At 35.9% G+C, this 16,689-nt stretch overlaps 1 protein-coding gene across 5 annotated transcripts in view; it reads left to right on the top strand.

Annotated features, from left to right (window-relative positions):
- The window catches only part of LOC111061195 (AT-rich interactive domain-containing protein 4B), a 73,829-nt gene that overhangs the window by 36,526 nt on the left and 20,614 nt on the right, over positions 1-16,689 (top strand). For 2 of the 5 annotated variants that reach the window (XM_039427401.1, XM_039427403.1), the window contains exons 13-18: positions 715-930; positions 4,080-4,276; positions 4,567-4,669; positions 5,554-5,712; positions 11,812-11,977; positions 13,019-16,440. In XM_039427401.1, coding sequence (XP_039283335.1) covers positions 715-930; positions 4,080-4,276; positions 4,567-4,669; positions 5,554-5,712; positions 11,812-11,977; positions 13,019-16,440 — 4,263 coding nt within the window. The remainder of the gene's footprint in view (positions 1-714; positions 931-4,079; positions 4,277-4,566; positions 4,670-5,553; positions 5,713-11,811; positions 11,978-13,018; positions 16,441-16,689) is intronic. The other 3 variants (XM_039427402.1, XM_039427404.1, XR_005571209.1) reach the window with 2 other exon arrangements.

Genomic DNA, 16,689 nt, shown 5'->3' with positions numbered 1-16,689 from the left:
CCTTTTAATTTTTCGCCCTTTCCATTATCTTTCTTCTACCCTTTTAATTTCTTCAGCTCAGTTACATTCGAATTATTCGAAAAAAAACTTTTTGGATATTATTTAATGAGTTGAATTTTTTCTCGAATATATGTTGACAAATGTTTTTTTATTTCTCGAATAGATGTTGACAAATGTTTTTTATTGGAGCACTATTATATCGAATGGTTATTGTATAAACTACTCGACTTTAATTTATTTTGAACGTGGTTGCTAGGTAGTCTTCTAGATCTATCCATTCTAATAAAATTATGAGAGAAAGTCTTCTAAACTCATAAATTATTAGTTTTGTAAACTCATTACTGTTATGATCAACTTTAAATCATGCTGTGATTTTCAATTATTATTCCATTATCAGCTTCTTCTGTACGATTTCGCCCCACAGTATATCCTGTTAGATTTTCTTCTGCTGAATTTATATAATATGTGACAACATTTTCAAATAATACTTTACTCGTTAAAGATTCTGTAGATATTTCTTTGTCCGTCTAGATATTTTTTTGTATACAAGCTATGCTTGCAGTTAGGATAATTAGGATCAGAATAGGAATATATGTGTGTGCTCTGTACCGATGGCGGACACCACTATAATTTAATTTAAATGTGGAAAGTTGAGTGAGCGGTTAGGATTATTTGGGTGGGATTATATGTGTGTGATCTGTTTTTATGTGCAAGGATGATGCCATGGGTTCGGGTACAGGCTTGCGCAGTGTAACTCCAACAATATCACCGCGTTGTGGTGCTCAAAGCCAAGACACACAGCCCGTCAACCAAACGAGTCCCATTGCGCATGCGCTGCCCATCAGCCAATCACAGGCCGCCGCGCTGAGGCCTCGGAGCACAGACGGCGGCAGCCATCTTGACAGTGGTGGTTCAGCCTATCACAGCAAGGTTCTTTCAAATAAATATCAATCTTTACTGTGTTGCTCGAGGCTTGACTACTGTTTGCTTGGAGTAGTTAGTGGGCTGTTACATTTTTTTGAGAAATCAGTTGATTGATTACTTCATAACTGTGATAACAAACGGATATTTTAAATTAATTAACTATAGCTAGGCCTATCTGGTCTAAAGACCAATGAGCTTATTTTCTCTATTCTAACATACACAAATTAATATTAGAATAAACAATAAATATACTTAGGCTATGTAAGATGTAAAAATACATTAGTTAATGATAAGTAGATAACATTAGTTAGATAACAGTACTGAGATGAAAGCCAAATTGGAATCATGGAAATAGGTTTGGGTTCGAATAACATTTTTTCTCGATCCATTGTTCATAAAACATTTCAATTCAATAAGTTATTACTGAGAAAAACTATTACATTAGTTATTAAATTAGAATTATCGTTGATGTCCCTTTCATCATTCAGTCCCAATTATAAAAGTAAATTTACTCCAAGCAAATGCCGTATTAAAACCTCGGTTCAGCTTCTGTAGAATCACTCTGCTAACATTTTCTAACTCCCAACTGTACAAATCAATGTTGTTTTGTCCTGATTATCATTGCTTCCATAATTATGTGGTGTGTTTTGGTTCTCAGTAAAGGAAATTTTGCACAATAATTAATATAATAAGTGTATGCACGATAAGAATCAATAGAACTTGGAAAACTTTTTCCAAGAAAATGATGTTCTGTTTCGTTTTCTTTGCCAAAAGAATATTACTTCTCGTATTCCAAACAATTAGCCTTTTACAATTAGTCCAATTAGTGGATGGTTTTTACTCACCTTTTAATTCATGTACTGTAACTAGAAAGTCTTATTATGCTTCTGTAGCCTTTTATACAAGGTTTGTTAGAAATTTCATTCCTCACATTGCACATCCATCATTATTTAAATAATACTAAGTTAACAATATTGATTATATTTTTCTATTTCAAGCATTTTCCAAATGTGAGCTACTCATCTCAAGCATCCCATTGTACTATATCTACAGTACTTTTTGTCCTCAATTTCATGTATTTTAATATTCAATTTTCTTCCTTTATAGCACATAGAGATTTTTATCATAAATGTTTGACCCTTGAATTAATACTTCCGATGTGCATCAATCCCGTCAATTTATTCTAATTCAGAGAACCATACAATTTGTAATTATATACTTTCGTGATGAAATAAGGGAAAACACTCCTTCCAAACTTATTCAACTCTTGGCTTTATGTACAAACTGAAATTTTTTGAATTTTCAATTATTTTAGCTCATTACCTACATTCAAGATTAATTTTAAAAATCTTACAAGAAATATTTGTAGGCGCAGTAAAACCATTCAGATATCAAATTAAAAAAGTTCTCATTAGAAGGTGCTTGGAAAACTGCTCACTCTAACATACTTGAAAATACATCCTCTAATCCAAAAGTAGAAACTCTTTTTACACTATTCAGTTATGACTTGCATTGTATGCTTCTCCACTTTCCTATTAGGTACATATTGTGTCCGTCCTGTCAAGCTGTGCTGTAACTGTCATGTATCAACCTCTTGCTGAATTTTCATCCAGTTTTGTCGTAAATTTTTCTCATCTTAAAATTACTTATCAGTGGTTGAAATTTTATTTGTTGACCAGACAATCGTACACTTTACTAGACTGGACATCCAAACTAGACTAGACAGAAGTAGTTTTGTTGCTATCATCTCGATATTGTAAGTTCCATAGCATTTGTAAGTAATCCTTGCTTTCTTCTTTGTTTAATTCATTATTTATATGTTACTATGTTATTCATCACGTCAATATAGAAAATACGGATTCTGGGATCCAGAGGATTTGTGAACATTTAACAAAAATTAAGATCTTAACGTCCAGAAAAGGACGTTTTTCTTTGTAGAATTATCCGGTTGTAGACCCCGTGAAAAATTGCATGAATCACGAAATTTCTATACAATTTTGAACATGTCTTACGTGTTGGACACTCTTGAAACCCTGGTTAGGTGATTGTTTCAGATCTCAGTTGAAATATAATTGATATTTTTTTTCTATGAGAGCTCAGTGTTATGCGTCCTGTATCTGTTGATTCTATAATAATTACCGTATTTCAAATGCCTTATAATGGCTTTGCAGGTGTCAGGTTCAGATGTACTTCTTCCTCTACTACACGATCATATGAATTACGAATAATATTTTGTCCAGACCTGAGTCAAAAACTAGTCCTTCTTTTCTAACAATTCTATACAACATAATCCATCCGTCAAGTAAGTTTCCTATTTCCATTCTAATTTATTCACAAATTCAAGCAAGGGTTCCATTGCTGACCTTTCTAACAATTAGTTGAGCTTAGCGGTTTCGAGATGGGTTTAAAGCTCAACTTATTGATTTCAAAAGCTTCATTCCTACTCAAAATTTTGTAAATAAATTCATGGACCATTTGTAGCACTCGAATCCTTCTTTACTCTACCAAGTCTTATGAATCTATTGAACAATATTTTTAGAGTCATCTGGTGCTTTCTATATATGTGTGTAGATTCGTTAAATTGTGATTGTCAAATGTAAATATATTTTATAATTCCTGCAATTCAATGTTATATTCGTATTGATTTCTCTAGTTTTTCTAATCAACGTCAAAATTATTATAAAGTTGGTTACAGAAAATAGTTTGCAATCATCACTAAACAAAACTAGTTTCAACATCTCAGGAGTCAAGCTTTGGATCATGTCCATCTATTTTCTATAATTTTCTTCAAACGTCTGTATAATTTTAAATTATTAATATTCTCGACTCTACTATTTTATTGTGATTTAATTTTCCATTATAGTACTGAAGTATTATTGTAAGAAGTTGAGATCATACTGTTTTAAACTACATCAAGCATTCTATTAGTAGTATTCACAGAATTTATGAAACACTTGTGAAGAAGATTTGTGTATTCGTAGTGTCACTGATGGTTTGCAGCTCTTCTGAAATTTTTGAATGCAACTGAAACGTGAAGATGGAAACTTACCTTTTAACATAGTTTCCTGTAAAAGATTTTTTTTAGATTTTCTGTCAAACAATATTGTTTTATCCTTCCAAAATTTGGAAATCTTATTTTTGATCGTTTGTTTTAGAATATACAGTTGACGCGATCTAAATCTAAAGAAGATATACCGATAAGAGTGAGAAAAGAGCCTACCAGCACAGACACAAAGAAGACTTCTTCTTCGCCCCAAAACTTGTCTTCACCCAACAACAGTAAGGAGCAGTCAGAAGCCGATAAGAGACGAGGAAGGAAACGTAAAGAAGACGAGAAAGGACCTTGTGAAGAGTGAGTATCACTCAACTGGAAACATTTTCTCCTAGATAGTTTATTTATTCCACTTTTTTCAACCGAATTCACTCATAGCATTTCGATACACTGATCATGGGCATTATTGACTTTTTATTCCATTTTTCTAGTATACAAGCAATAGTATTAGTACTTTTGAGATAGTAATTATCATTTACTAGTAGTATGATATTTATTTTATTGTCAAGTTTCTATTAGATATAGCCTAGTCTGATGCTTGAATAATTACTAATTGACTGTTCTCAGATTCAATTGAATTTTTATTGCAGAGTTCTTGATCAATTACCTAGCTACAAGTCGGTATCAGTTGGGGACAAACTGAAAGTCTATTACGGACCAACACATGAGTCGAAAGTGACTTACGAGGCAAAGGTAAGAGTATGTTTAACAACTTTCTGATAGTACCATTAGTGATTGCATATTAGAGCGAGGTTAGATGCTCTTCAGGTTTGAAAGCTTTTAATATGCCATTCATTCTCATATTAGTTGCAATATTTTATAAAAAATGCGTCAAGTAATATTTCTCATCTCTCATTTGTTGTCATGTACTGTATGAGGTAAGGTCACCTTTATGAATTGGTAATACTACCTTGAAATTGCTCTTTTTTCTTGAAAGGATTTTCTTAAGATAGTTGTTGCATTATATGAAAATTAGGGAGTAATGATGTATTTACATATTTTTTCTATTGTGAATTCATAATACTTGTGTATTATTATGTAAAAGTACATTTTTGCTGAGGGTGAAACCCGAAACAAGAGCTCTAGGCTTGTGTGTGGGTAATGAGGCATATGATAATAAGAGGTAAATGGGGACCTACAGTTTTAGATGAATTCCTAACCACCGGGAAGCGATTTTACAATCTATGAATCATATTCAGAGGAATTGGCTCAAGAGATCACTCTTCCAACGGGAGTAGCAGGCGCATGATTCTTAACTTATCTAAGCGACAACTGAGTCAACCGCTCCCTAGACTTGAAAGACTACTTAAGAGTCTCGTAAAGACTACTTTTAAATTTTGACACTAATTTTCACTTGCCATATTGACTACTTTGAGATTCCTACATCACTTTTACTGCAAAATTTAGGAACAGAAGTTTTGGGCCAGCGCCTGTGTTTTCATTCCGACATTGTAATCTTTCATCCAATGAATAAATAAATGAAATTCCTACTAACCATGAAGTCTTCTTAGATGCACATAAAGTACTTTACGATGAACATTAACAAGTCAAATATTGATGTTGTTTTTGATTGACAGGTATTGAGCAGCAAAGAGGAGAATTCAGAGACTCTGTACTTGGTGCATTACACAGGGTGGAACACTAGGTACGACGAGTGGATAAAGCGTTCACGAATTGCAGACAACCTGAGCTGGTCTCCTGGTCGTGTCAAACGCAATAGGCAACCTCAACAACAGGTTGGTCTGCATTTGCAAATAAATATTCTATTTTAGGTAAATTTAATTTTTCTTTTTAAATTTGAAATTTTATTTTATTTTATTCTTGTCTGATTGGAAAATATTTTAGAAGAATTAAAATAAAAAATCTTAACTGTTGAGAATAAAAAAAATGGAATATAATATGTGAATGAGAGGAACATTATTTTAACTCAAATTAATACTTAAATTATATTACAGAGTCAAGTGAAAGTCTGGAGACTTGGTTGTAATATTTATCAGTCGATTAATATGGCAGTTTGATATTTTCGTGAACTGAAAAGTCACTTTTTCACTCCTCTAATTAACCAAGATTCAAAATGTCTAGTGTAATATTTAATATAGATCTACACTTAGTAATTGATTAATGGTGAAATTGAAAAATAAAAATTTGAAATGTAAAGATTTAAAAAAGCCAAGGCGCCATGTCAATTATTAGGGAACGACTCTTGAAATTTGAATAAACAAATACCCCAGAATAAATCTTTAGTAGAAGCATTAAATTGATAAATATAAAAAACTATGTACTTTATAACAACCCAGCATTAATTGAAAATATCATTTAGAATGTCTGAAATAAATTAATAAAATGTAGACTACTCATCTTTCCCAACTATATTATTCTACTCAAACTCGAAACTGTATTAAACAATACAGAAGGGAGGGGCTCTAATAACACAACACTTGTAAATAAAAACACTAGACGATTTGGAGTCGTTAGATAATTATAATGAAAAAGGCAAATGGCATATTGATATTGACACTTTACAAAAATAAATACAAGGTGCGGCAGTCAATCGGGCGATTTTGCAACAGCGCTTGTGTTCGTTTGGCTGGAGTGGGGAGAACGATGCTACGCCCATCGTGTAGAAAACTTTTAAGCATTTTAGTAGCAATGGAGCAGTGGACAGGAGCACAGCGTGCTTATGCCGTAAAAGCATTTTATAAAAACAGCTATGTGATCGCTCAGCGTGAATTTAGAAGAGAGTTCGAGATTCATCGTAATAATGCTGTTCCATCAGCCAATGCCATAAAGACCTGGGTTCGTAACTTTGAGGCAACTGGTTCTACAGTGAAGAAGAGAGGTGGTTGTGCAAAAAAGTGCGTACACCAGAGAACATAGTGGCAGTTAGAGAGGCCTTTGAACGGAGTTCACGCTGCTCAGCGCGTCGTCATTCTGTGGCACTTGGGCTTTCAGACGAATCTTACATCAAGATCTTCATTTCCATGCGTACAAAATTCAAATTGTTCATGCATTACAGGACCAAGACCATGGAAACAGACTTCAATTTTGTGAGACACTTCTGCAGTTGATTAATGGAAACCAGAATCTTATTAACAACTTACTGATGAGCGACGAAGCACATTTCCATTTGTCAGGATACGTTAACAAGCAAAATTTCCGCTATTGGTCAGACGCAAACCCGTACGAAATCCACGAGAAACCACTCCATAGCTTAAAAGTTACTGTATGGTGTGCGATATCCTCTTTTGCAATTATTGGTCCCTACTTCTTTGATGATGAGAGGGAAAGGGCTGTAACTGTGACAGGGGAACGCTATGTCCAAATGTTGCAGAATTTCTTAGCTCCTGCAATTGCTCATCTTCCTGTGAACGAAGACACGTTCTTCCAACAAGATGGGGCTACCAGTCACACTGCAAGAAAGTCCATGGCAACTGTAAGGAACATGTTTCCCAATCAAGTAAATAAATATAAAAATTGATAAATTGCATTCTAGGCTGCAACAGCTTACTTGTCAATTCAATGTTTGATTCTTGTTCTTTTCATGATTTTGTTCCTCGGTAAAACTTTCCAAGCAATCTTATCATTAGAGTGCCTAGTCCAGGTAGCATTGTCGACCCTGATCACCAACTTCTCTAGTTACAGTTCTCTTTCAAAAATACAGCAAGATTCCTTCATCTACTTCTGTTCTTATCGTAGTAACAGTTTGCAATAGAGCAAAAGTGATGCAGTTTCTCCTCTCGCTCACGGCGGTATCTCTCTCTTACATTAAGCACTTTGTTTTTATTTTTATTCTTATTTTTATTTTCGTTCATCGATAGTAGCCTACTATCTCAGTCAACTGAATTATCCTTTCTTTTCGAGGTAAACAAAATATAGAAATGCCGTACAGAAGGATGATCAAGTTTACCTGATAAAATTTCGTTTGAGGCATGGCTTGAATGTGCCCATACCACTTCTTCTCTATACCTAATCTAAGTAACTTTTAAAATTAAAAACTAACAAATTTTCATTTAACGTTAATTTTTCTTTTATCACATAGTTTTTCAAAGAAATTAGTAGCTTATATCTTTTCTACTTTCTCTTGTCTATTTTTTCTCTTTCCTTTTTAATCTTGAATTAAATTTTAATAACCTTTCATGGTTATAATTGATAATTTTGACAATGAAGCTGCACAGGAATGCTACAATACAATTGAGTTAGATAATATTCTTCCACCCCTACCAATTAATTTTGTTAATGATGTGGAGAGGAGTTCAATGAGTGTTCTTCACATGAACATACGAAGCCTAAACAAGAATTTCGATGAATTCGCCTACACAATTGAAAACTGTTCCTTAAAATTTAATATTATAGTATTGTCTGAGACGTGGATGAGCGAAGACGAGCCTTTCAACTATGTTTTGAATGGTTACTCGTCAATAAATCAGCCAGGTAAGAGAAATAGAAAGAATGGTATCTGTGTTTTCATCAGTAATGAACTGTCTTTTAACAAATTAAACATTGAAATTATGGAATCAGACTCATTGATACTTAATATTAAAAATCCTATCACTAAAAATGAGATCAATTTAATTGCAATATACAGATCACCCTCTCTATCAGCAAATCTTTTTTTGAATGCTTTGGAAAGTACTTTAGAAAGACATGGAATACCATAAATGAAATACTTGATGTAGAAAAGAAAAATTCAAAGACTGATATTGATCCTGAAATTTTAAATAAACATTTTTCGTCTATCGGGAGAGTACTCGCAGAAGAACTGAATAAAGAAAATAAAAACATCCCTCCTCCAACTGGTCAAAATTCCCGTTTTTCACGAATAGGATTTCCTTTTTTCCTTTTCCCAATCCAGCTCAGCACCAGGAATTAATAAAATATAGCTGTCTAAAAATCATTGCCCACTATATTGCTAAACCTTTAAAAATTTAATTAATAAATGTTTGAAGAGGTTTTTTCCGGAGGAGTTCAAGGTGGCTAAAGTCATACCTTTACATAAATCGGGAGATGTTGACGATCCCAATAACTACCGCCCAATAAGCTTGCTAAGTGGATTTTCAAAGATCATGGAAAAGCTTATTAAAAAGCGGCTAGTACAATACATGGTTGTGAGAAAGGTGATTCACCCTAACCAGTTTGGATTTCAAGAAGGAAAAAACACAGAAGACGCTATTTCGTTATTAGTAAAAACTTTAACTGAAAATTTTAGTAATAATAAAAATCTATTGCAATTTTTATTGACTTGAAAAAAGCATTCGATACTGTCCCACACACCAAACTGTTGGAAAAGCTCAATAGAATTGGAATTCGAGGTTTGCCCCTGAAACTTTTTACAAGCTACCTTGAAGGTCGCTCTCAAATATTATCAATTGAAAATAAATCCAGTACTGAAAATCTTTTAGATTACGGCTTACCGCAGGGGACTGTACTCTCACCAATTTTATTCATACTATACATTAATGACCTCCTGAATCTCGACTTGCAAAATGGTCAAACAATCTCATTTGCCGACGACACCACTTTAGTTTTTTCGGGTGATAACTGGGAGAGTACTAAAATATCAGCTGAGAAGGGTATTTCCAGGGTCAAGAACTGGCTTGACTATCATACCCTGACTCTGAATCATAAAAAATCTTCATTCATGACTTCACACCAAATGCTGCTACTCAACCTGTAAACCGAATAAACTTGAAAATTCATAATATCAAATGTAATAAATAGGTTTGAATGATTGTGACTGTCCTAAACTAGAGGACTCTAAAACCGTTAAATACCTGGGAATAATTGTTGACCGTCATCTCGAGACATGGGGATATCGGATGGCCGGCCAGATCCCCCGATCTTTCAGCCTGCGATTTTTTTCTGTGGGGCTACTTAAAAGGAAAAGTGTTTATGTCTCCAGCACCACTCACAATTCAGGAGTTGAAAAATCGAATTCAGAATGAAATTGAACAAATTCCAGTGGAGATGCTGCAACGTGTAATGAGCGATGTTAGCAGAAGACTTACTGAGTGCATACATAGGAATGGTGGACATCTGACAGATGTTATTTTTCGAAAATAGTACTTTTCTTTTCTATTTTTTTAATTTTTTGAGTTTGTAAACTAAATGCTACTATCTTTACTCTGTGTTTTTGTATGTTTCATGTCAATAAATCTAATCATTCACTCTTGATAACGCTTTTAAAATCGCCCGATTGACTGCCGCACCTTGTATCATTCAAATAGAAAATATCATTTTAAATGTCTGAAATAAATATTGTAGCTAAGCATTTTACTAATTTGGTTGAATTTAAATATTTTTAGATTTGATCTTATCACAGCTGAATTGATGTCAACCAATGATAAAAATTATATCAATGATAAAAACCTGGTTTCTTCTATGAAGACACTGTATGGTGATTTCTGGAACCACTAATAACCTTCGTTGATCATCCTGGTGCTGATAGATTGAATATGATCTGGAATATTTTTCTTCTCTTTCTTGGAGATGATACAATGTAGACGACCGCCACCTCGCCTTGCATTGAATGACGTCCCCGAGGGCGGCAAACGAAATTTAACTGCTTGATGTTAACATGGTCAGTAGTGGTGAGCGTCCTTCAAGAATTCTGGGAGCAGACCTTCCCGTTCAAGTTGGTTCTGCGAAATTATTTTGTCTTTTACGCCGGACTACCTCTCAGGAATTTCTCCTCTATACCTTAGGCACCTTTTTTGCCCTTGGCTAAGGGGTTGAATTTTGGACGAAAATATTTCGCATAGCTGATTGATGGTGAATGGGTGATTGTTACAATATATTTCAACTGTAAATTTTCGTGGTAGTCATAAGAACTGGGAGCACTACTCTCATTTGAACTACATTAACCACAAAGTATGAGAGAAACAGTTTTTAGGTAACCTGTTGATTCTCTCGAAACCATTGATTCATTTGTTTATGCATTTAAATAAATATAAACTAATTTTGTTGTTATAACTGTAAATTATTCTACCTTTTGTAGGGGGATGCAAGGTTTAAGAATTCAATAATATTTAAATAGGAACCCTAATAATGTGAACATGATTTCAATCCTCTCATTGTAATGAGAAAAATGGTTGCAAACCCTGAGAAAAAAGGGTTTTTTTGGAGATTCAGTTCATTATGACGGCATTTAGTTTTTTCTAGTCTGGTTTTAGAAAAAAATACCTGAAAAATTGGGTGAGAACAAAATGGAGCGAAGAGAGAAATTTTGAATAACTATTAAAAAAGGAAAGCTGCAGAGCAAATAGAAATAACTCAGAGATAGAAAAAACAAATTTGCTTTGTATTTCACTAGAACGTTTCACTATTAATAATAAGAATTGTAATAATATTTCATTATATGGCAAAATTATATATTATTCCATATAAATAATGGATAATTAATTTATTTCCACCACAAAAAAAAAACAAAGAAATTTCGCAAACACTCCGGAAATTTACTGACCACTACATATCCTGCAACCTACGGCATTCTACATATTCTATAACAGCTGCTTTACAAACTGGAATAATAAAAGAATCATCCAGAGAACTGGTTGATGACAATAAAACATCGTGAAAATATTTCTTGTTTAATAAAAATATAAGTCTGAGTACCCTTTTTAAATTATTTCGTTACGACTTGTTTCGGCTACTAATACAATTTCAAGTAACTTGATTTATATCACACATGTGACGAAATAAAGTAAAAAGGTTACTCAGATTTATATTTATATTCAAAAGTAGCCCTAAAGAAAAAAAGACAATGTTTATTGTTTGTTTTCTAACATATTCGTCGTTTCTCTAATGTTTGATGTTGATGGTTTGCTTGTGAGTTGCAGTGTTTGAGAAGGAGTGCTGGTGGTGCAGCACCGACGAAGCGAGGACGCAGCAGCGACACTGGCAGGTCGACCGCCCCCTCCCCCTCACCACGGGCCAGGCTCCCCTCCTCCACTCGCACGCATACACGCTCCAAGCAGAGCTCCCGTCGCATCTCAGCACACACAGGTTAGCACATGCTCAACAAATATCAGGGCTTCAAGTCAATGAAAATCAATTTTTTTATTGTTTACATCAGTTTTGAACAAAATATACCAACACCACATCAACGAATGAAAAGTCAATGAAAAGCATATATGGTTACAAAAATATAATGAACGTGTATTCTTTTGTACGTGATATAGTAACAGTAACATGTATGTAAAGCAACAAGATTCATTATTAATTAATATAAAGAAGGTTAGCTTAACAAATACAGTGTAACTTGGTTATTGCGGCCTCGGCCATAGCATCAACACGGATGCTATATAACGGATTATAACGTCATTTTTATTCATAGGTCCTGCCAAACTATAAGTAATTAACATTGTGAAAACTTTGTATTTATCGTCAGTAAATATCATAAAACTTCTTATTACACGTCAAGAAAAACGGGCCGAGAACTGAGTGAGAATGCAAGTTGGTTCCCGAACCACCGGGAAGCTATTTTCAAACTCATAATATTATTTTGAGTAGAGCCGGCTTCTAAAGTGGTCTCGTAACATTATGTACATTCTATTATTGCATTTGCATTAGAGTACAATATTTGTGTTTTAAATTAAACTAAAAAAAAAATATTTTCAGGAGTACCTACCTACATAGAATGTTTCAGAATGGTACAATTCCAATAACGTTTTAGGGGCTAGGCAAGGTGCTATTAAAATTATTGATTTTTTCAATTCAGTATCGAGATGGTCTGTTTTTGGTAGCAAGCAAGTTCCCCTGTTGCTCGTAGTCTCATTAATTAGGTCAATTGAATAAAAGCAAGCAATTGCTTATTTCTAAGTAATTTTCAATCAAATGCTAGGATTCGAGTTAGCTGTATAATGTGCTCGAGCCAATGTATAGTTGCTAGTCACTAGATTTTAGTTTTTCTTCAATCGACCCTTGCTAATTTATATTTTCTTCATTGTATGCTTGAATAATTCTACTTTTCTTTCACCAATCTCTCAAATATGTTATGTATTTTGTTTTATTGCATTGATTTGATGTGGTTTTGACGTATTACAGATTTGTCAGATACAGACAGTGGTGATGAATCGGACAGCGAGTCGGACAGTGAGAGCAACAGTCCGCTGCAGAAGAGAGCCGACAAAATGGTGGGCAGTAGCGATGAAAAAGACGAGATGGAAATTCGCACCAAGAGGCGAGCAGCGCTGGCTTTCGCGCACACGCTCAGCTTCGAGAGCAAAGAGGACAAGAGGAAGCCAACAGCGCCGTCGACCAGCGAGGATGAACGCGACCTGGAAAAGTGCAAAGACGACGTCGACAGGAAACCACACGAGCGACGATCTGCGTCCAGAGTTAGCATTGAGAAAGAGCAGAACGACGAACAAACCGCAGAAAGGAGAGGACGGAAGTTGAGAAGTGACCGTGCCAGCCGACCTTTGTCGGACAGTGACGAAGAAAAGGACGAAGAGAAAGACAAGAGAGAAGGTAAGAGAGTGTCTCTTGAAAGAAGGAAAAACGAAGAATCGAAAGCCAAGTTAGAAGTCAAGAAGGAATCAAACGAACTGGATGATGGACAAAGCTCTAGAATCTCGAGAACCAATGAAAACAGTTGTAAGGATGATAGTGATGAATCATTGGCTAAATTACGCAGAAAAACTGAAGTTCATAAAATGGAATGTGATGATGGTAAATCACAGACAGTCGACGATAATACGAACAGGTCCGACAGGTTGAGAAATCGGTCCGATAATAAAAAAAGGTTTGAAGCAAAAACAACGGACGATACTAGTAAATTTGATTCAAAGATGCAATCAATTGTCGATAAAGTTTTGAAATCTACGTCAGTTGAACCGGAAATAAAGCCCGAAGTGAAAGAAATTAAAGAAGAACCAGCCAGTGATGTGTCTGAGAGTGGCGAGAATAAGAAGAAAACACGCTACGAAAGAGTTAAGAAGGAGAGAAATGCTGAAGATGAATCGTCTCAAGACACGGAGAGAAATAGAAGGAGTAGGAGAGTGGTAATGAACAAGAAAGACGATGCAAAAGCGAGTAGTAGCAAGGATGATTCTGACGACGAAGTTCTGCAGCAACCAAAGGGAAGAGACTTCGATCTGATGCAGATCAGATCAGAGTTGAAAGGAATCGATAAAGCCGTCAAAATGCCACTTGAAGTGAAGAGCTCTGAAACGGAGGTGAAGGAAATAGCCTCAGCTTCGGACGTTGTCAAGAAAGAGCCAGTTGATGTGAAAGTGAAAGAGGAGCAAGAATCACCAACTAAAGAAGCAATGGATCTGTCAGCTGATGATATCTACGAGTTCAAAGAGCCCGAACCATTCGAGTTCGAGGTAAGACCCAAGTGCAGTGAGGAGAAAGGAGGCAAAATGCAGAGAAGGACTTTCGGTAGGATGTGCGACGAACTACCTAAAACACCTTCTCCTCTTAAAAGGAAGCTGGTCAGAAGTAAGCCTTCGCGTTCACCTCCTGAAGTTAAGAAACGGTTCCGACGAAGTATCACCAAAAAAGATGAGTGTCCATCTTCGGATGCTAAGGGTGCTGCGGAACCAGAAACCAGTAACCAAACTACTGAGAAGAAGAGTGTTGAGAAACCTGCTGTTCCGGTTAAGTCACTCATAGAAGAACAAAAGGATATAAAAAATGTTGCACCGAAAGAAGTCATTGAAAAGGAAAAGGAGATTCCCAGTAGAGTGGTTGGGTTGGAATCTTCAGCTAAACCACAAACCAATGAACTCAGCGTGCCAAATGATGCTGTCAAACCTGTGCTAGATAAAGTTGGAAGGGGAACTTTGGATGAAGAATTGAACGAGGTAAAAAGTATTGATGAACCTGTGAAGGTCGCACAAGACGCAACAGAGAAGAAAGTTGAAGAGAAGGTGGCAGAAATAGTAGAGAAAGGGGCAAATAGTATTGATGTTGATGATGACGACGATGATGATGGTGAAAATAGGTTGGTGATATTTGAATTAGATGAACAAGAGAAAGAGAAAAGAGAAAATGCTGCTTCAATGAGTGATAGTAAAGAAGCGTCTAAAGTGACAGTGGTTGAAATGAAAAAGGAAGAGGTGAAAAAGGTTGAACCACCAACTAAAGAGGTGGTAGTGGAGGCTAACAAGGATCTGGTAACTATTGAGAAAAAGGATGACGTTCCAAAGAAAGTGGAACCGCCAAAAGTGAGTGTGGTGGAGGAGGAGGAGGAGAAGAAGAGAGATGTGAAGAAGGTAGTCGAAGAGAAGAGGGAAGAAGTAGACAAGAGTGAAGAGGAAGAGGATGACGAGGCAATTAATGCAGCCATTAGACGTGTCATTCAACAAACCGACGAAGAAAGCAACGATTTCGATTCACTGCCGCCACCTGTCAGAACTGTTGCACCCCCTCCACCACCTCCACCACCACAAGCACCCCAAACTCCATCTCCGATAACATCTTACAAGAAAGATAACAAAAGGCGAAAGGTGACAATCAGTAAAGAATTCATTGAAGAGTCAGATTCAGATAGCGATGTTGAGGTGAAGCCCATTCCCAAACCCACCACATCTATTTCGACTTCACTTGCTCATTCTATGGGAACTGTTACAACATCCGCTCCGGCCATTCAGTCACCGGTAGTTCTACAGAAACCTGTCACGGTTACAATTCCGTCAGTTTTGAAAACAACAACCCTTCCCGTACAGACATCTGCTTCCTTGAAAAGCAATTTTACTCTTTCTGCCCTGCAGGGTTCCAAGATTACCACAGCAGCATGTGGGCTGATCAAACCGACCCTTCCGGGTACCAAGATCTTGTTGAATGTATCAACTTCAGTGCATCGCCCACCAATGGCCACAGTCGCAACCACCGGACATTTGCCAATACTCACCGCTATCCACAAACCTCCTCCTCTGACTTTTACCAGTCCCCTGACGCTGACCAGACCATGCCTCCCTCTACTGACTCAGAGACCTCCACAAAGCACGGATCCCAGCACATCCAAACAAACTCTCACATTGCCGATTCTATCCGCCAAACCTATCATCACAACATCAACCAATCTGCCGCAAACCGTTTCCAATTTCACGCTATTATCATCTGACATGAAGGCGCTGCCCCATCTCATACCGAAACCGAACTTTGTAACCCAGTCAACATCTACTTCAATCAAATCGACTCCGATTTTGATTGCTACCACTGTTCCTACAGCCGCTCTAACGGCTACTGACACCAAAAAACTCGCCGAGAAGAAGGATAGTGTGGAAGTGAAGGTTGAAGACAAATGTATAAGAATTGTAACTGTTGATGAGGCATCGATAAAAACCAACAAAGCTGCTAGTGAGATTAGTAATGTGGCTGAGAAGAAAGAGGAGGTTATTGTCGCCACAGTCAAGGATGCAGTGAAAGAGGACAAAATAGATGTAGTTGGCAACTTGATACAACAAAAGAAGAGCTCTACCTCTGAACTTGTCCCCTTGCCTACAGTTGTTGAACACGTGAGTCATTATTTGTATTTTCAATAATAAGCTGAACTTACTATTTTATTCAACGATAATGATAAAAAACATATTATTCATAAAATGACTATTTTCAAGTGTCATTGTTTTTATACCGTTCAATAGCTCTTGAAGCAACAAGAATTTTAATCAACAAGTCAATAGATAGATAGATTATAATATTCAATTGCAATAGTCAATATATAATCAAGTACAGATGGAAAATTTCAGTTGCTTATTCTCCTCTTG

The sequence above is a fragment of the Nilaparvata lugens genome, chromosome 4 (genome assembly GCF_014356525.2).
Source record: "Nilaparvata lugens isolate BPH chromosome 4, ASM1435652v1, whole genome shotgun sequence".
NCBI classification, from domain to species: domain Eukaryota; kingdom Metazoa; phylum Arthropoda; class Insecta; order Hemiptera; family Delphacidae; genus Nilaparvata; species Nilaparvata lugens.
The sequence above is the reverse complement of the archived record's forward strand: the minus strand, read 5'-3'. Positions and strand labels throughout refer to the sequence as shown.